The 18111-nt window shown below is 42.7% G+C and overlaps 1 protein-coding gene across 2 annotated transcripts in view; it reads right to left on the bottom strand.

Annotated features, from left to right (window-relative positions):
* Positions 1-1635: 1635 nt before the first annotated feature.
* Cals (calsyntenin 1) overlaps positions 1636-18111 on the bottom strand; it is a 273816-nt gene continuing 257340 nt past the window's right edge. Inside the window, exons 6-20 of one of the 2 annotated variants that reach the window (XM_074102582.1) lie at positions 17407-17607; positions 16566-16646; positions 15957-16139; positions 15477-15604; positions 14457-14637; positions 12044-12181; positions 11047-11179; positions 9851-10032; positions 9043-9221; positions 8341-8457; positions 7514-7615; positions 7064-7187; positions 5777-5961; positions 4727-4838; positions 1636-4383 (exon numbers count right to left, since the gene is read on the bottom strand). In XM_074102582.1, the coding sequence (XP_073958683.1) occupies positions 4316-4383; positions 4727-4838; positions 5777-5961; positions 7064-7187; positions 7514-7615; positions 8341-8457; positions 9043-9221; positions 9851-10032; positions 11047-11179; positions 12044-12181; positions 14457-14637; positions 15477-15604; positions 15957-16139; positions 16566-16646; positions 17407-17607 (2114 nt within the window). In that variant the 3' untranslated portion in view covers positions 1636-4315. Of the gene's footprint in view, positions 4384-4726; positions 4839-5776; positions 5962-7063; positions 7188-7513; positions 7616-8340; positions 8458-9042; positions 9225-9850; positions 10033-11046; positions 11180-12043; positions 12182-14456; positions 14638-15476; positions 15605-15956; positions 16140-16565; positions 16647-17406; positions 17608-18111 lie in introns of both variants that reach the window. The other variant, XM_074102581.1, reaches the window with a different exon arrangement.

Below are 18111 nucleotides of genomic sequence, written 5' to 3' on the forward strand. Positions count from 1 at the left end.
ATATGACTCAAGAAGCCGCTAGCTAGATAGAATAAGGCGAAAATCGCTAGATGGCGTTAGTATCGTGAGTTCTGTTTGACGCTACCTTGTCAAGTAGCCCTCATTGGCGGGCTTTGATTTGACTAGAACGCACTAGTGTCGGAGACAAGCAGTAGATGGCATAGGCAGTCTATTGGTTTAGTAGGCGTTTTGATAATGCAGAGGACGGCAGCGATTTTAATGGTTGCTATGACTAATAATAGATGGCGCTTTTTAGTAGTAAAGTGTTTGTACACGAAAGTTAAGACTTTTTTTAAAGGAATAAAGTATATTCGGGCACGCTTAAAGTCATTAGGGTGCATTGTAATTATATTGACTCACTTTGAAAATTTTAAGTGCTCTCGCTCAGCTAACTCCTCTTATTAACACGTTTGGCCCCGGCAACGATACACTATAAGCTCTCACGCTATGCCCACGCATATCCCACAGCAGTCACTTCTATGCCAGTGACACGTATACGTGTCAGAGATGTAATACATTCCGGTACCAGTGACACAACGTCTGTGACTTTTTAGTTCTTACTCCTATGCCACTACACGCATCATGTCGTGTCAAAATAATTCGTACCTCCTAGGGGCTGGCATAGCGTGAGGGCTTAGCGGAACGTTGCCGGAGCCGAATGTGATGATCCACTAAGCCAGCGGATATCCCACAGCATTCACAAATACGTGCCATTGCCAGGAGTAAAAACTAAAAAGTCACAGACGTTGTCATTGGGGCTGAACGTGTTCTCATTCGCTTTATTGAATACGCCGTTAATAACGTGTTTTCTTGACTGTCTGATTTACGATGATTATATTCTTATGAATTTACTACAAAAACTTAAAAACACGTCTTAAACATGGCTAATACGATAGTTTTTCTATGCAATATCATGTGTTAAACACATGTTCAACGGTTGCTTCAGTTTTTGTGGTAACAACAAGAAGGAAATCCCATAGTCAGGCTATGATCGGTGATTGGGGCGTTATTTTTCCCAGCAGGCGCCTCATCATCAGCCGGAAGACGTACACTGCTGAACAAAGGCCTCCCCTCAAGCGGTACTCACCAGCGACCTGTGCACGTTAGTTACGTTAGTTAAATCAAAAGTGTCAAAGTAATCAAATAAGTCTGTATGCTCGCAGCTCGCAGCGAGCCGGTGACGGCCAGGTACTCATTGCGTAGTATGTAACGTTGCACATTAACGTTGCAACTAGTGATGTTACTTGTTTAAGCCTGCCTGTTACAGCATTGAACGTACGTTGGCGGCTGTGTAGTGAGTACGAGCAGAACACGTGCGGCTGGTAGTGAGCCGATGAGTGTCGGTCTAGAACCTCGTTACTGGTTCTGTTACAGCTCGCTTGATGAGTACGCTCGGTGAGGGCGGTCGATGGATGACACGAGTAAAGATCGTTTCACGCGTACACACTAGAACCTCGTAACGTATATGTTTGATTACAGTTACAGCTTCCTAGCGAGTACTCGGCTTTATACTATACCTACAGCATCAGACGCATAAGACGTAGATACACTTACATACTGCTTTATTTGATTACTCATAATCATAAACTAAAACAGGAATGGGTTCCAATAAAATCCAAATAAAACGAAAAACAATTATTTTAAACCAACTTTATTTTTAGCTAAAATATAATAATTCATACATCAAAGAAGTTCCCTAAGTATATTGTAGTAATACCGCGATAATACGAAAAAAAGCTACCTCACTTAATACTCGGGTAGTTGTAGACTGCCTTGTGCGGACTAAGCGTGGTCAAAAGGTTAAAAATCACGTCAGATCTTAAAAATATATAAAATAGCAAATAGGTCAATGGACGGTCATCGAGAACTAACAAACAAACACAACGGGAAACGTTAAGCGAAACTTAATGTTGGATTGCGTGTTCAGAATCGGCAGTTTTGGGTTTTAGCGACAGTAAAACAAAGAATATCGTCTACAGACACGACAAAGTTATACGGGCCGACCACGACTACCTACAACCAATGTCAGGGCCACGTTTTCATACGCTCAAACTCAATTTCTTTATTGTATTAGATGTTGCGACTAAAAACACTAAGTTAAAGTCACTAGAAATGTAAAAACAAGTCGCTAGTTCCAGGGGAATTGGCTTCTAAAAGCGCTTGATGTGTGGAAACCATCGAAAAAAGTTGCTAAAATGTCTGCAACGCTTGAAAAAATAGGTACACCAATAGCTGTTACATTTAGCGACAATGTCGTTAAGTTGGCAATACGGGCCAGTGTGATCTCTGTTCATTGCGCAGCCGAGATGGTTACCGCATAGTGGTTACCAGGCAGCGCGTGCAATGGACTGAGAAAACGCTCGCCACGTCACCTTTGGCCGGGCCGTTAGCAAATGACCACCACATACTTTAATTTACTATGTTCATGTCATTCATTTTGATTTGCGCTTGACTTCTTTAAAAGATATGCTATAAACGCTGATAAGTTCAAAAGCCAATTACTGCCATTTTTATTACATTAAAAAAATCAATTGAAAACAGTAAAAATGTTACTAAACTGTATTTTATCAGTTCTAGTGTTAAAATGCCACTTCCCAAACACACAACCCGTAGCAACCAACACTGCGTGCGACTGAGACGGCAACATACAACAACGCTAACTACAGACAGAGAATGATTATGTCCACGATTGCTTGGGGTCGTACAGTCGTACACATATAACACTAATATGGCAAACGTTCGTTCATGATATGCAACCACGGTACGCGTCTAACTGTACCAACCAACTCCGTGTCAAAGAAGAAAAAAAACAAATAGTCCCCAAAACGACTTAAGCACTCTGTTTCTTGTAATACTCTGTGACTTTCTTTAAATGTTGGTCTCAGAAGTCTTGTGTTTTTGTCTCTGTCACGGAGGTGAGGTACAGCCTGCGTGCGAGCGAGACGCACCACGACAGACCCAAATAAAACCCTACCTACACTTAAAGGAGCGAGCAACGCCGCTCGCCTCCCACTTACTACCTAATTGTTAGTAAAAATCCCTTAACGCATTCAAAATATATATATAATTAATTATATAGTAGCTGTCGATACCATTTGTATATTTACTTGTATAATATCGTACATCTATTTTTTTTTTTCAAAATATCTGTGCCTAATATACATTTAAGCCGATTTTGTTTGAGAAGCTCGTAAAAGGTAGAAGTGTTTTTGGACATTTCCTTTGTCAAACGACAATACTACTCGAGAAAAATTGTACGAAGCTTTGTACCTTCAAATAAAAATGTTAAATGCATTTTTAAACCGAACTAACAACAAAATATGAACCTGCAGCGAACGATCACGTCGGGACGCTTCTAAAACTAAAAAAATCCATAGCAAAATATAGTGTATGAAGTGTAGAACGAGTGAAGCATACAACACATCTCTTAAGTATTCAATATACATAGTATTTGATCACTTACATGCTATTTTACGACCTATACTGATTCCATACGAAATTACAACGACTACTGTTTATTTAGTACATACAGTTGTTTCCACTTATTCTTAAAAAAAGATTAGAAAAGAGTGACCTAGAGTTGAGTACTCCGTCTAGGAAAGCAAGCGCGGGCGAACCAACGCCGCCGCTCGGGCAAGATGGCCGCCGTCCGTGTTCCCGCCACTTTAAGTACATGAGTACCCGAGCTATTTAGTTGGCGACGATGGTTCGGAAAAAAACATATATTTTTTACGTATAAACTTGATATGATCAATTTTAGACTTACAATAAACTACAAATTAAACGTATAGGTAAATGACGAATTGTGCCGTGGTTTGTGCCAAGCTTTTCTACACCTCGAGATGCGAAAATCAATTCCGTTCTGAACTATAGTTCGCTAGCGGCGCGGCCGGCGTCCCTGTCGCACGTTAGGCCGGGCGTAGTGTGCGACAGAGACAGGCTTAGCTTTTCACAAACTAGTCTACATTAGTGTAGGTAGTCGATTTATATCGAAAAACATAATAATTATCGTTTCGTCTCGTTTCATCGCCGAATTTGACTGGGACTTATGATATTTTATTTTACTCTATTGTCCAATCAGTCACATGAAAATCATGACACACGACATAGCACAAAGATCATCAATAAATCAAAATGTTGTTACTTGAACTTAGCTTAGTGAACAAGAAATATAACTAGTCGCATGTCACAATGAACTTTACACTAACACAATTCGGCTTTCGGTTTGCGTAAACTAATGGAGACTATTTGTTGGCGCCAGTTGCGAGAGCTAGAGCGAGAGAAGGCCCGCGTGCGAAAGGGATAGGTGCGGGCATTACATAGTGCTGTTGTCCCACTCCAATTGGCTGATGTTTCTGTATTTGTGCTGCTTGCCGGACATCACTGCGAAACAGAGAAAACATTTCAATTCACGGTTAATTAGTGCAGGATCAAGTCAATTAGGGCATTATTAGATGGAGTAGACGGACAGACTAAACTTTTTACTGTGCCGGATTAAATAACGAATGCTTTACTCTCGACCAGAAGTCTTATTGTCTAACACACTTGTAATCACAATCGTTTTCACTACTTCTTTCTGTCACACGGCATAAGGCGAGAGTAGAAAGAGATGGTGGTGGTCAGCTTGTTAAACAATACGGCCTCTGACCCCATTGTATGAGTAAACTATCATTATCTCTGAATTAGGCTCATGTCAAGTGAAACTAGTTATAGTGTAGTGTCGTACCCTCCTCGTCGTCGTCGGAGGAGTCGTGGCGCTCGGAGTCGGAGTCGTCGCACGACTCGCCCTCGGAGCTCAGCTCGGCCGCGCCCGCCGTCCCTAGCTCCGCTGCTGCCTGCTATGGACAATCAAAATCAATTTACGTAATAAATGATAAAAATACAAATTACATTATCAATAAGCTAAACGAGCTTATTATTGAATCTGACAGACGATTTTATTTATACGTAACAACACGACGAGTTCTACCTCCTTGTGCTCCTTACATAGGAGGGTTATGGGAAGCTATAGTTAAATATGTAAAATTATGTACGAATATGTCACGATTGCGAAATCATCTAAAAGAAAACAACGTTTTCTCTATTATCGGAACAATAATTGAAATTAATTATTGAACACCTTAATCTGCTCTATGCTCCTTAAATCGGATGTTCAAGGGAAGTTGAAGTCATATCATAACCAACCATAAATCAATTAAAAACTGGGCTTTTTTAACTAACAACGGAACGCAAAAATTGTGTGCTGTGTATTATGTCTGTTATTCTTCTCAATATGATACCAATTTCGACGTGATTTGTATCATATTGTTGCGTTTTGGGAGCGCTCAAAACTAGTAGCCCACATCACAGTTGTTTTCAAACAATAAAAAAGAAATCGTTTATTGTTAAAAACTGTTATTTGCTACTAGTGCAGGCATGAGTCTGTAGTCATTTCCATGCGCAGCGCTGGCTTTCAGTCCACTTCGTTCTCTGTAGGTACTCTGTACTGCCTTAAAAAACGGCGGGTAGACTTATGTAATAAGCATGCTTTATACATTATACTTTTATAGCTCGTTGCCATTATAACTTTAGTTACAAAAGCGTTCATAATTGCATTCCCAGTTGAAATGAAGCAGAAGTTAGCGCCATCTATTCGTTCTACTTGTAAAGCTCCATGTGAACCTTCGCTAACATTCAATAGATGACGTTGATTACGTTGAACGCGTGTGTATATGGCGCAGTCGGTAGGATCTCGGTCCGGCTGCTGTCCAGGCGTACAGTTAGCACAGTCACTAACCTCATCCATGGGGTTGAGCGTGATGGTGAGCGCGGAGTCGTCCCAGGCCATCTCGTCCTTGGCGGCGCGGGGGCGGGGGGCGCGGGGGGCGCGGGCGCGGGGGGAGCGCGCTCGAGCCAGCGCCACGCCTCCCGCCAGCACCAGCACGCCGCACGCGACCACGCCGATCAGCAGGGCCACGTGGTCTGCACGCACAGACAAGTATATTACTCAAGCTCTTGGGAGACATGATTTAAAAATTTTTTGGGGGTTTAGTCGCCATAAGTTGAGGGCCATAGACAGTGGGCCTTGCTTTTGTTTACTTATTTTTAATTTCGTATGAGGTGCTTTATAGATCCATCATGGAGGACTGGGTAGAGAGGGCCCAGACAGCGCCGGACACTCACCGGGTAAAAAACCCGGCTGCACGTCTCGAACTTCCTGGAGCTTACTACGGGCAGGAGAGGGTTTGAGGGGTTTTTTATCCACCCATAGTATTGCTTCAGTCAAGGCTCTGCGGGTTTTTTGTTGGCCGCCTTCCTTGATCGACGTTGAACACGGTTATAACACGGTTTGGCGAAGAGAAGGGGGGTCTTTGCTATGACCTACTTTGGAAATCAGGGGCGGAGGGATATATCTTGGCTTTTCGCCGAAAATGTTCTTCCTAAATGGTTAATTTCCCATCTGTTTACCCCAACATGTAACAGGATAGAATGAGGGCTATCGTTTTTTGTCTCACTAGATGGCGCACTGTTGCGTGAGGTTTTTAAGTATGGCTTTCAGTCTGTTATTACGGGCGTGAAAACAAAGTTTAGATTAAAATCATATTTAATACACCTTAAAACTGTACCATAAAAATATCGAGCATGCCACAGTGTTGCATAGTCCCCGTTTTGTTCGGAAAAAAAGGGAGGACAAAGGTTTCCGAAAGACAAAACTGTCTCAAAACACAGACATTCATTGCCCCGGAACGCATATTTGCCATAATTAATTTCAGATATTGCAAAATATTCACAAAATTATTCTAATTATAAATAAACCCGCGTAGCTCACCCAAAAACTATGAGATTTGACAATTCGGAGACCTCACGCTACACTAGCGCCTCTAGTGGCAAATTCATACGCGATAGCCCTCATTGTAATATATTATATTCTGAACAGTTTAAATATGAAACAGTTGGGAAATGAACCATTTAGGAAAAACCAGGATACAGATACAGGATAGGTACGTAGGGAGGGGACATTGCGACCCTTGTGGGTGTGTGTGTGTGTGTGTGTGTGTGTGTGCGTGTGTGTGTGTGTACTGACTGGGCGCAGGCTGCGGATGCAGGTCGAGCAGGCGCGCGGCGGGCAGGTCTGCGGTGTGCGTGTCGCGCTGCGCGTGCGCCGCGTACACGCGCGGCTGCTGCGCGTGCCCGTGCGCGTGCGCCGGCTGCAACACACAACTGGCTAAAGACGGATTGTCAATCGAGGAAACTACTCGTGCCAGGGTGGAATCGTTCCACAATCAAATTTTGATGATTTCAGAATGATTTATTTGACAGCTGTATGAAATGTTAATATGACATTTATAGAGATAACGTTCCAACCTGGTCCGCGATTCCGTTCACAACAAACAAGCTAATGTCCTGAAAATTCGAATTAGTCCGATAGTTAATTTATCAATGAGTGATATGACTCCCTGACGAGTTTCTGTTATTTTATGCGACACATAGCTGTGGTGTTTAAACGTACATACAAAATTCTAGTTGTACTTACCTGTTTGTCTCTGGCGACCGCGTCCATCTTGTCAGCGACGCCGCTGGGGTGCAACTCACGCGCCAGCGCCTCGCCCGACATATGCGGGTGCACCACCGTCAACTGGCAACGCACATGTTAGCAGGGTCAACTTCAGAAGGCTTATGAGCTAGTTAATCGATTTTTACACCCAACAGTCCTCATTCTGTATGCTTATTGGAAGGTACAAGCAAAACCCATCAGATGTGTAGTATAAATTTAAATGCCCTACTTTAAACCTAACTTGATACGAACGAGATAACTTTCTGAAAAAATAATTCATTCACTTATTTTCGTAGGTCTATATATCAAGTGACTTGCCAATACACCATGAACGATAAACGTAAGTTATGATTAACTAAACTGCATATTAATCTTAGTTCATAAAACGACTAATATTATAATGCGCGTTTTTTTTATTAAAGGATTATAACAGACCTACAGCGAGAAGCCAGGCTGGCTCCTTACCCAAAAAAAACATCCCTTAAGAGCGTTTATTCCTGCTGACCTGGCAACGTTGCATTTTTGTTAGTTTTTCTCGATTATTCCATAAAAATTGAATGAAAATTAATAATGTTGTCTGATAGAACACTTCTTAATATATAAATTAATGTGTCTACTCCAATAATTATTCGTTATAGACTTTTATTTTCTTTAAAAACCGGTCATAAATATTAATTCGTTTTTTTGTCAGCTCAGCAGGAATAAACGCTCTTAAATTACAAATACGACTTCGGTCATGACATCCCCTCAAGTCACCTCATTTTGGAGGTTTCTGGGAAGCGATCGTTAAAAGAGTAAAGACTCACAGTCTGTACATATTCGTTGCTGGTGAATCGGCCGTTTAGCTCGGAGCAGGTCAGTTTGAACACGCGGTTGAGATAATACGCTGGTTTCTTGTTGCTGTACTCGATCTCACGTAACACCTGGGCAAAATATGACACATTAGATTGTATAATTCACAAGACATAACCTTTTTCGGTTTTGTTCTATGCTATAGACCAAATATCCTTGAATATTTCTGTTTCCGAGCTTTGGGGAGAGATCCGGGTTTCTTTACGATACGAATTAGAAATGAGGAGATACGTAGAAAAACGAGGTCACCAAGCTTTCTTAGCTTAGCTTACTAAGCTAGGCGAATTAGCCGTTGATCTGGCAATGGGCAGGCCATATAGCACGGAGAATAGATGGCCGTTGGGGCCGAAAAGTTCTCAAATGGAAACCGCAGGACGTCCACCAACGAGATGGACGGATGACCTGGACCCTTTGACCGCCACGGTCGGTAAAACACGACAGCTGAAAAAAGTGCTATACCATAGTGGCCATGTCGGCATTTCGTGCCCCATATGGAACGAATTTCAGAAAAAAAAATTGTCGGCTGTGGCCGACTGTGGCGGTTAAAAGGTTAACCAAAGCCTCACGGTGAATGCTGGCTTCTAACTGAAGCAACTGGAGCTCTATGGGGGAGGCCTATTGCTCCAACAGTGGATTTGATGATTGTTCTTCCTGACCTGCTGATAATTGTGCACGGTGTCGGCACCGGTGAGGATGACGCCGTCGCGCGTGACGGCGGCGCGGATGTCATAGCGCAGCGGCAGCTCGGCGGCCGCGTGCAGTGACAGCGCCTCGTGGTCCGGGTTCAGAGCCGGGTACACCGACACCACGCATGAATCCAGCTTCTGGGTTTCAGCTTCTGGAAAAGCATCTGGCTTTGTATACGACCAAGACGAAATAAGTTTTTTTATAATGTACACAGTTGTGACACTAAGGGCCTGTTTCATCACTTGTCGACTAACTTTAAGTGTCAGATAAAAGTAATGCCGTCTTTGTTTATTCGAACAAAACAAACAGAGACGGCATCACTGATATCCGTCACTTAAAGTAAGTCGACAAGTAGTGAAACAGCCCCTAAATGATTATGATTATCGACGAATTGATGACATTCAAGATACAGGTTTACTAAATTGGTGTTGGGTGGATAGTTAGGAATGCAATCACTAGCGCCAGCTACTCATGTGTCGTAGCAGTTCACCCTTTGATAACTAGATGGCGTTAGTCACTACACTAATACGCCAGGCCATAATATGCAGTATATTATACTTCGTAGTATACTACGAAGTGCAAAATTTGAACTTCGTATCTTGCCGTCCCGCTGACACTAACAATATTTGATGCGAGAGTGAGAGGGACGGTACGATACGAACTTCGATTTTGTTTGTTTGTTTGTTTGTTTATACTCTTTATTGTACAAAAAGGAAAAACAAAAAGGTTACATAAATAAAAGTCAAAGGATTTTCGTAGTAGTCCCTCAATTCCTACCTCCCCTGGCAGCCAGTACGCGCACGCTCAGCTCAGGGAAGACGCGCAGGCCGGCGCGGAAGTGCGCGTAGTCGCGTGCCGCGTCGTCTGTGCCGTTGATCAGGATACTGGGCGTCTGCGGCTGCAGCACCATTATGTAGGACTCCGCCGGACGGGCCTTGATTATGCGCCCGTTGTCGCAGCTGCATGAACAAAGAGCTCGTTATAATGGTCGCATACCGTAGAAAAGAAAGAAAGAATATGCGTTTATTGCCAACAATTAGGTAGGTATATAATATTAAACAAGAAGGGTACCTATTCTAAAACTAAAAAGAGGGAAAGAGAGAGTTGCTGGTGAAATATGTGGCAAAATATTGTCTTTTACCAAAAAATATCTTTATCTACACCCATAATAGTCAATCGTCAATTATGCGTTCAAAAACCATAGGTAATGACCAGCATACGACATTGGATTCGTTTATGAGCACGGCTGTATCGTAATGAGATTCCATGCACCATTACAGTACGGGGGGGGGGGGGGGGGCCGCGACCACGTGCAGCAGCAGGTCGTCGCGGGCGCAGCTCGTGGGGCAGACATACCTACCTAGTTAGAGTTAATGCAGGTCATTCTCAATGGTTCGCGGAACACATGATAGAGGATTTAATATATGAATATAGATAAAATATTGTATGCAACTGTACGTAATTAGGCCTTAAAACACTCGTGTGACCCTATTATGAAACGAGGCTACGCCTACATTCCATAAACCCACACTCGTGTTTTAAGGACCCCTATTACAGTTGCATAAAATACTATTATCTTATAATTTGCTACGGAGATAGTTTTTATCCCAGAAAATCGAACAGTTTCCGCAGGATAGCGTTACGCATAACTGCAATGCTGGGTACCACTAAAACGTTTTATATTGTCTCTCCGTAAACCTAAACGCGGGATCAGCTTTAGCCAATCAAAAAACTCTTATTGCGTGGACGTAAAGGGTTTTTTTGTCGGCTTAAACCGATTCCGCGTCGATAGATGTGGGGAGACCCTAAGACAGTGTAGTTGGTGGTTAAAGCCGTGGGTCACGGTGGATGCAAGCCGCTACCAACCGAAGCAACTGGAAGTGTATGGGGGAGGCTTGTCCAACAGTGGACGTGCTACGGCTGAGATGATGATGATGATGAGTGTAGCTGCAGCAGCGTGGAGGGCCACTCACGTGATGGTGGTCTGGACGTGCACGTTGCGGCGGCCGGGCGTGGGGAAGGCGCGCGCGTCGCCGTACGCCACGCGCCGCAGCAGCGTTTCCACGTCCGCCACGCCGTCGCCCTCCACAGACACTGACTTCAGGTCTGATCACCAAACAAAAGGTATTAATATAATATAGGTATGGTAACGGGTTGGTGTTCCCTTCTTCCGCAGACAGAAATTTCATAGGATTTCGTTTCACGGAAAATGTTTCATATAATATTTTTTTCAATATTTTATAGAAAAATAGTTCAATGAATATTATTATTTAGTTTTTCTTATTTAACTAACTTATCAAGCTGAAGAATTATTTTTAACAAAAAGTTTGTTCGTTAAAATACGGTTGAAAAGGTTAGAAAACGCTGCCTAGCAGAAAACTTCACCAGAAAAATAATTGAATGTTTTATATTATAAGTTTTTAACTATAAATAATATGAGAATATAGAATATTTAATTTGTTATTCTTTGATATGAATTATCTTAACAATAAATTTTATTTGTTACAAAAGTCGACTTAAATTTCTTCAAACTAAGTGTTCTGTGTATTGATTATTCTATGAAACAAAAATATGAGAACAAAAATTATGGTAAAAGAACTTGTATTAAAATGTTGTCTTTAAAACACCATACAACTTGAAGTCCTGGTTGGCAATTTAGCCCAATAGAGTTTTCTAAAAATAAAAAATAACTAAATAATGAATAACTATTTATCTTGCTCGCTAATCCTGCCCTGCAGCAGCAGCGCTTGCACTGTTGTGTTTCGGCGTGGAGAGTAAGACAGCCGGTGAAATTACTAGCACTTGAGGTATCCCATCTTAGGCCTCTAGGTTGGCAACGCATCTGCAAACCCCCTGGTGTTGCAGGTATCTATGCGCGGTGGTGATCTTTTAACATCAGGAGACCCACTTGCTCGTTTGCCATTCAGTCGAATAAAAAAAAACTCGGCGAAGCATGTTTAGTCCACTGACATAGGTCTGGCGCGAGGCTGAGTCCCTCGCGGCAGTGCGCGACGCACTTGAGAGCCGTCTGCGGCTGGACGGCATGCAGCAGCACGCCCAGGCCGGCCAGCCAGCCGTGCAAGTGGTGCTTCATGTCGCCTTCCGTGCCTGGAAACACAACGATTAAACCTTGGTCTTCATCTAAGCCACTCTTGACAGAATGGTTCTGTCCTGGGCCCTATTTCACCAACGTGACAATGAGGGCTATCGCGAATGAATTCGCCGCTAGAGGCGCTAGTGTAGCGTGAGGTCTCCGAATTGTCAATTCTCATAGTTTTTGGGTGAGCTACGCGGGTTTATTTATAATTAGAATATTTTTGTGAATATTTTGCATTACCTGAAATTAATTATGGCAATTATGCGTTACGGGGCAATGAATGTCTGTGTTTTGAGACAGCTTTGTCTATCGGAAACTTTTGTCCTGCCTTTTTTCAGAACAAAACGGGACTACGCAACACTGTGGTTGCTCGATATTTTTATGATACGGTTTTAAGATGTATTAAATATGATTTTAATCTTAAATTTGTTTTCACGCCCGTAATAACAGACTTTGAAAGCCACACTTAAAAACCTCACGCAACAGTGGCGCCATCTAGAAAGACAAAAAACGACAGCCCTCATTGTCAGTGATATACAAGGCGAGCCCTGTAAAAGGAGCGAAAAATTAAACCACAGCTTCTTTTTCTCATTTTGAGCTAATTTAATTTAACAACTTTTGAAAATAACTACAAACATGATGTTTATTACAGTTTAAATTGAGTTTAAAGTTTAATTGGACAAGCAATGTATTGCGAAATCCGTCATTTTCTTACGTGACAGGATATGTCATTTAGACTATTGGATGCCGTACATTGAAATACCAATTAATTTGTTTGGAATAAACATAATGATAAAATTACTTAATTTTTGAAAGTTGCAGAACTAAAGTAGTTCCATTTGAGTAGAAGAACCTGTATTTTAATTTTTTGCTCTTGTTACAGGGCCCTCCCGGTATGTCGAGTGACATTCTATTATTTGTGTGGAAATTTAATGAAAGTTATGGAGTAAAACAAAATAACTAAATATGCGCGGTTAATCTAAATCGACCTGTACGGTCTACATTGACGTATTGCGCGCTCAGCACATTTTATCGAAAATACAACAACAACAAATACAGTAACAAATTTGGAGTTGAAAAAAAAATACAAAAAGACTCCAAAAAACCAATCATAACAGCATATTTTACTTTGATTGCGTAAATTAGTTCATTACACGTCAGTTCACGTTTAACATTCATGCATATAATGTGTGCTCGCTTTACTATCAATAAAGGTTATTATTCGGGATTATCAGTGAGTTCTTATTACAAAGTGACTCTACAGTTAAGCAATTAACAGTTCTACTTGGTGTATGAGCAAAAGCAGCCCGTACACGACCAATAAAAAGCTTGCAGTTAAAAGGTCCGACAAGTTACGAAAATTTCCAGAAAGACCGCGGATCGGCAAGCGCAGCGTAGGACGTCCATCAACGAGATGGACAAATAACCTGGCTTAAGCCACGGAATCACGGTGGATACATGCCGTTTCCAACCGAAGCAACTGCAGGTTTATTGGGGACGTCCATGTCCAGCAGTGGACGTCCTACGGCTGATATATAATGATGATGATGAGTCTGCGGGGGCTCTTACAGAACCAGGGCTCGTCCTAAGGGACGAGATGCTGTAAACAGCATTTTTATTGTGATAAAACAGATGGAATTGGAAGCTTTAACTAAAACTTTGCAGGTGGTTCATAGGACCTTGTGCAAGGTTCGCCCGGATTGCTAACACCATCTTGCTCGCTAATCCTGCCGTGAAGCAGCAGTGCTTACACTGTTGTGTTTCGGCGTGGAGAGTAAGACAGCCGCAGAAATTACTGGCACTTGAGGTATCCCATCTTAGGCCTCTAGGTTGGCAACGCATCTGCAATACCCCTGGTGTTGCAGGTGTCTATGGGCGGTGGTGATCTCTTACCATCAGGAGAACCACTTGCTCGTTTGCTATCCAGTCGAATAAAAAAAACCTAAAGATAGTTATGGGATCTAAGATTCAGAAGTAAAGGAATCATTGTAGACGGCCAGATGGCCTAGTGGTTAAGAACCTGACTACGAAGCTTGAGGTCCCGGGTTCGATTCCCGTGTCGGGGTAGATATTTGTATGAAACATACGAATGTTTGTTCTCGGGTCTTTGGTGTTTAATATGTATTTAAGTATGTATCTATCTATATAATTATATTTATCCGTTGCTTAGTACCCATAACACAAGGTTTGCTAAGCTTACTTTGGGACTAGGTCAATTGGTGTGAATTGTCCCGTGATATTAATTATTTATTTATTATTGTCTTCGTCATAAGGCTTCAGACTGACCTTGCCAGCAGGCGCCGACGACGAGGGTGGTGTTGACGCCGTGTGCCGGGTGCAGCGGCCAGTCGTCGATGACCTCGGGCCCCTTGCCGTCCGGCGCGCGGTACCCGTCGCCGTCCACTATCAGCTCCACGTTCGGGAAACGCACGTTCACGGCGTAGTGGTGCCATTCGTTGTCGCACACCTAAGGACCAAAGCATGTAAATGTGGGGATGTTGCATCGAAAATTAAAATGAAAAAGCCTGGACACAGACTAATAATGGGTAAAAACAATAAAGAAAAAATATGAACAAATAGAGAATACAAAATACTAAAAATTACAAATATTTTTTTGTGCCCGAAATGGTGTCGCCTTAGCATAAAATGCGGACTCCTCGGGTGGAGCCAGCGCTGGTCTTCCATCGCATCTTCGTACTCCATCCCATCACTACTCCAAAACTGGTTTAGCAGAGAGCGGCGCGGGGAGCGAAGCGGCTTGGCGCGGGAGTCACGTTCAGACCGTCTTACCGTCAACATCTCGTCATTATAGTTTAAAATGCGAACCGGCTGCTTTCACTCATCATCAATATCATCATCAGCAGGAGCATCAGCTCCAACAATGGTCCTTCGAACCGGATCATTGTTTGAGCTAATGCTTTTGCTGATGATGACATTGATGATGAATGAAAGATACAACTGGCATGTTAGAGCCTTTAAACTTAAGAGACACCTGTTTTCGGACTGTTCGATCACGTTGCTCGACCACGATAGCTGGAATTGCCGTTCCTCATAAAGTAAAAAGGCCGCTGTCGTTGTAAACGAATGTTATAGGTAGAACGCACATCTTGAACGCTGTATGCTAGAACGCACATCTTGAACGCTGTATGCTCGCAATATGGCGGCACGGCGAAAACGTGCAGCTGTGAGGGTAGTGAGTAAACTTTAATATTTCACATGGATTTGAGTAAAATTTGATTCAATATGGATTCCCTTGAAATAATGGTTGAGTTTTTAACAACTAATTGCAAACTAGTTTGATTGTACCTCGGGGATCTTCCAGCGCCACTCGGCGGGGCGGAAGATGTTGAGGTCGCCGTCACCGAAGTCGCGGCGCAGCAACAGGATCAGTCGGCAGTTGCGCACGAACAGCGCGTAGTGGTGACGGTTCATTTCTACAAGACAACTGGGTATTACGACAAGCATTATCTAACTAAATTATCTAACCCTACTACACCATATAAGGACGTGGCAACATATTTTTGCGTGGTTCGAATGAACACATATTTTTGTGTACAGAGTCGTAAGCTCACCTGGACTGAACATGACTGTACTGTGCATTGAGTAGGCAGCAGGGTAGACTGAATCCTGGCAACTACCAACTGCCTGGAATATGTACGTTACCAAGATGCCAAAAATATCTATACACCTTTATGCCACAGCGTAAGATGCCTGTTTATATATTTATGCCCTCGTCTGTACGAACATGTCTATTTATTATATTATTTAAAAAGTTTGCTTTTTTACTGTGGTCATCAGCGAGACACAGCACGTGTTCCTTGCGATGTTTGTCGTGGTCGGGGGGCGGCGCGTGACGCATCCACGTCGAGATAGAGAAGCTGCCTGCGAGGGAAGAGGACAGCACGCTGGCGGGCACGGCGGCCGCCGTCGTCGAGCCGTCAAACTCGAACATTTGCTCTCCGTCGCGCCCTGGTGAAAACGGGGTGGTAGAGCGTATGCACAGAACACTAACAACATGCGTCCGAGAACACAGAATACGGCACAAGAAGGAAAAAAATAGTAGACTGGATACATTATTCGAATCATGTTTTAACGTTTTACTTAGTTTTCCTTAAAAAGACTTGATCTTCAAAATTAATATACAACACCAAAGCCATTATTATTTTAAACCCTCGGCATTACCGATGGTAGAAAATTTATGCTCTTTATACCCTCGGTAATGGAAGACTTGGGTGTTTTGGTTTCAATAATTATTTTATCAAATAGTTATAAGTAAAAAGAGTTCAAGGAGCTTTGATAAACATAAGTTTTTGAACTCGTTAGAAAACTTCCCAAGTACCACGATAGTAGCCGTTTACCTTATTACGTTATGTTAGTAAACTTTCTTTAAAGTACCTGAGTCGGGTTTCAATGCTTTAGCCCATTCGTTGCCAACTCCGGGGCTCGGCAGCAGATCTACAGTTTTCGGGTCCAAACCTGAAAATTAGATTTTTTAAAGATAAATAAACACTTCACAGATGGATCACGCTTGCAGAAGGCGAAAACTTCATTGCGACAAAACTGTGACATCTGGTAATATCGCAACTTTGGAGATAACACAGTTTTGTCAAAAAGAAGCGATATCTGAAATTGAAAGATGGGAAAGATAGAAAAAAACCATTTAAGCCTGCTTTTCCACCAGAGATGTGCGAGGATGTCTTGCGATTGCGAGAAATCGTCACTGCTTTGAAAAAATCTCGTGTCTAAAAGCAATGTGTCAACAAAATTGAACCTTGACATACACGTAATGTTCATAAAGTTCACTCGGAAAAATTATCTATTTTGTGGTACAAGTTTTTTTTAAAGTAGTGACGAAATATGTTTTTCATGAATGAGAAACGATTCATTTAGGCTAGCCTCACTTCGCTCAGCTGTTTCCACTAGAGCTGCGCTATAAGACAAACCTAACGTAACCTAAATCAGAAAATCAGCGCTGCAGGCGTCTAATGCTTCAGCATAATGTCGAGTCAGCGACCGTTCCAGTTTAGAGGGGATACAAAATATGTATTTAGACTATATGTATTTTTTTGTAATATTTTTTTTTTGGTTTATTTGTGTAAATTTTGCTGTAGGTACATGTGTGTCTTCTGTGTTAGTGAATAAATGTCTTTTCTTTCTTCTTTCTTCTTTCTTTCTTCCGATTACGAGCGTCAGAATCGCTAGGCAATACGGCATGAGGTTAGTTGGACGTCCTTACCGCAGATGGTGCGCTGCGCGTGCACAGAGTACGTGTCGCGGTCGCAGCCCGAGCCGGCGCGGGAGGCCTGCAGCGTGACGGCCGCCTGTATGCGCGTGACGCCCGGGCAGCGCTCGTCTGAAGAGCACGCCTCCAGCCGTGCCACCGGGAACAGCGCTAGCGGCCCCGTGCCTGGAGCGTAGTCCACGCGTTCAGCTACACCTGAGGAGGATGGTGGTTCATGAGATTAGTTAGACACGAAGATTTTAATCGGTGATCATCATCATCATATTAATTAGCCGTAGGACATCCGCTGTTGGACATGGGTCCTACACCTCGGATATATCTCGTTGAGTTTCTAGCCGGATTCTTTTCGACAGAGGTTTTTATTATATATTTTTTATATATAAATGCTTGTTATAGCCCAAATTTGAGTTTGACTTTGATAGGTCTCCCCCATAGAACTCTTCGAAGTTGCTTGGCTGAAAGCTGCCTGTCGTGAACCCGTCTTTAACCAGGTCATCCGTCCATCTCTTTGGTGGACGCCCTACGCTGCGCTTGCCGGTCCGCGGTCTCCATTCGAGAACTTTTCGGCCCCAATGGCCATCTTGCTATATGGCATAATCGGTGATCAGAAAATGAAAAATAGATAGATCGATAGGCACTTTGCATAGTTTGGGGCCAGGTCAATTGGTGTTAATTGTCCCATGGGACATATAATGATAT

This window comes from Choristoneura fumiferana, chromosome 19, assembly GCF_025370935.1.
Source record: "Choristoneura fumiferana chromosome 19, NRCan_CFum_1, whole genome shotgun sequence".
Taxonomy (NCBI): Eukaryota; Metazoa; Arthropoda; class Insecta; order Lepidoptera; family Tortricidae; genus Choristoneura; species Choristoneura fumiferana.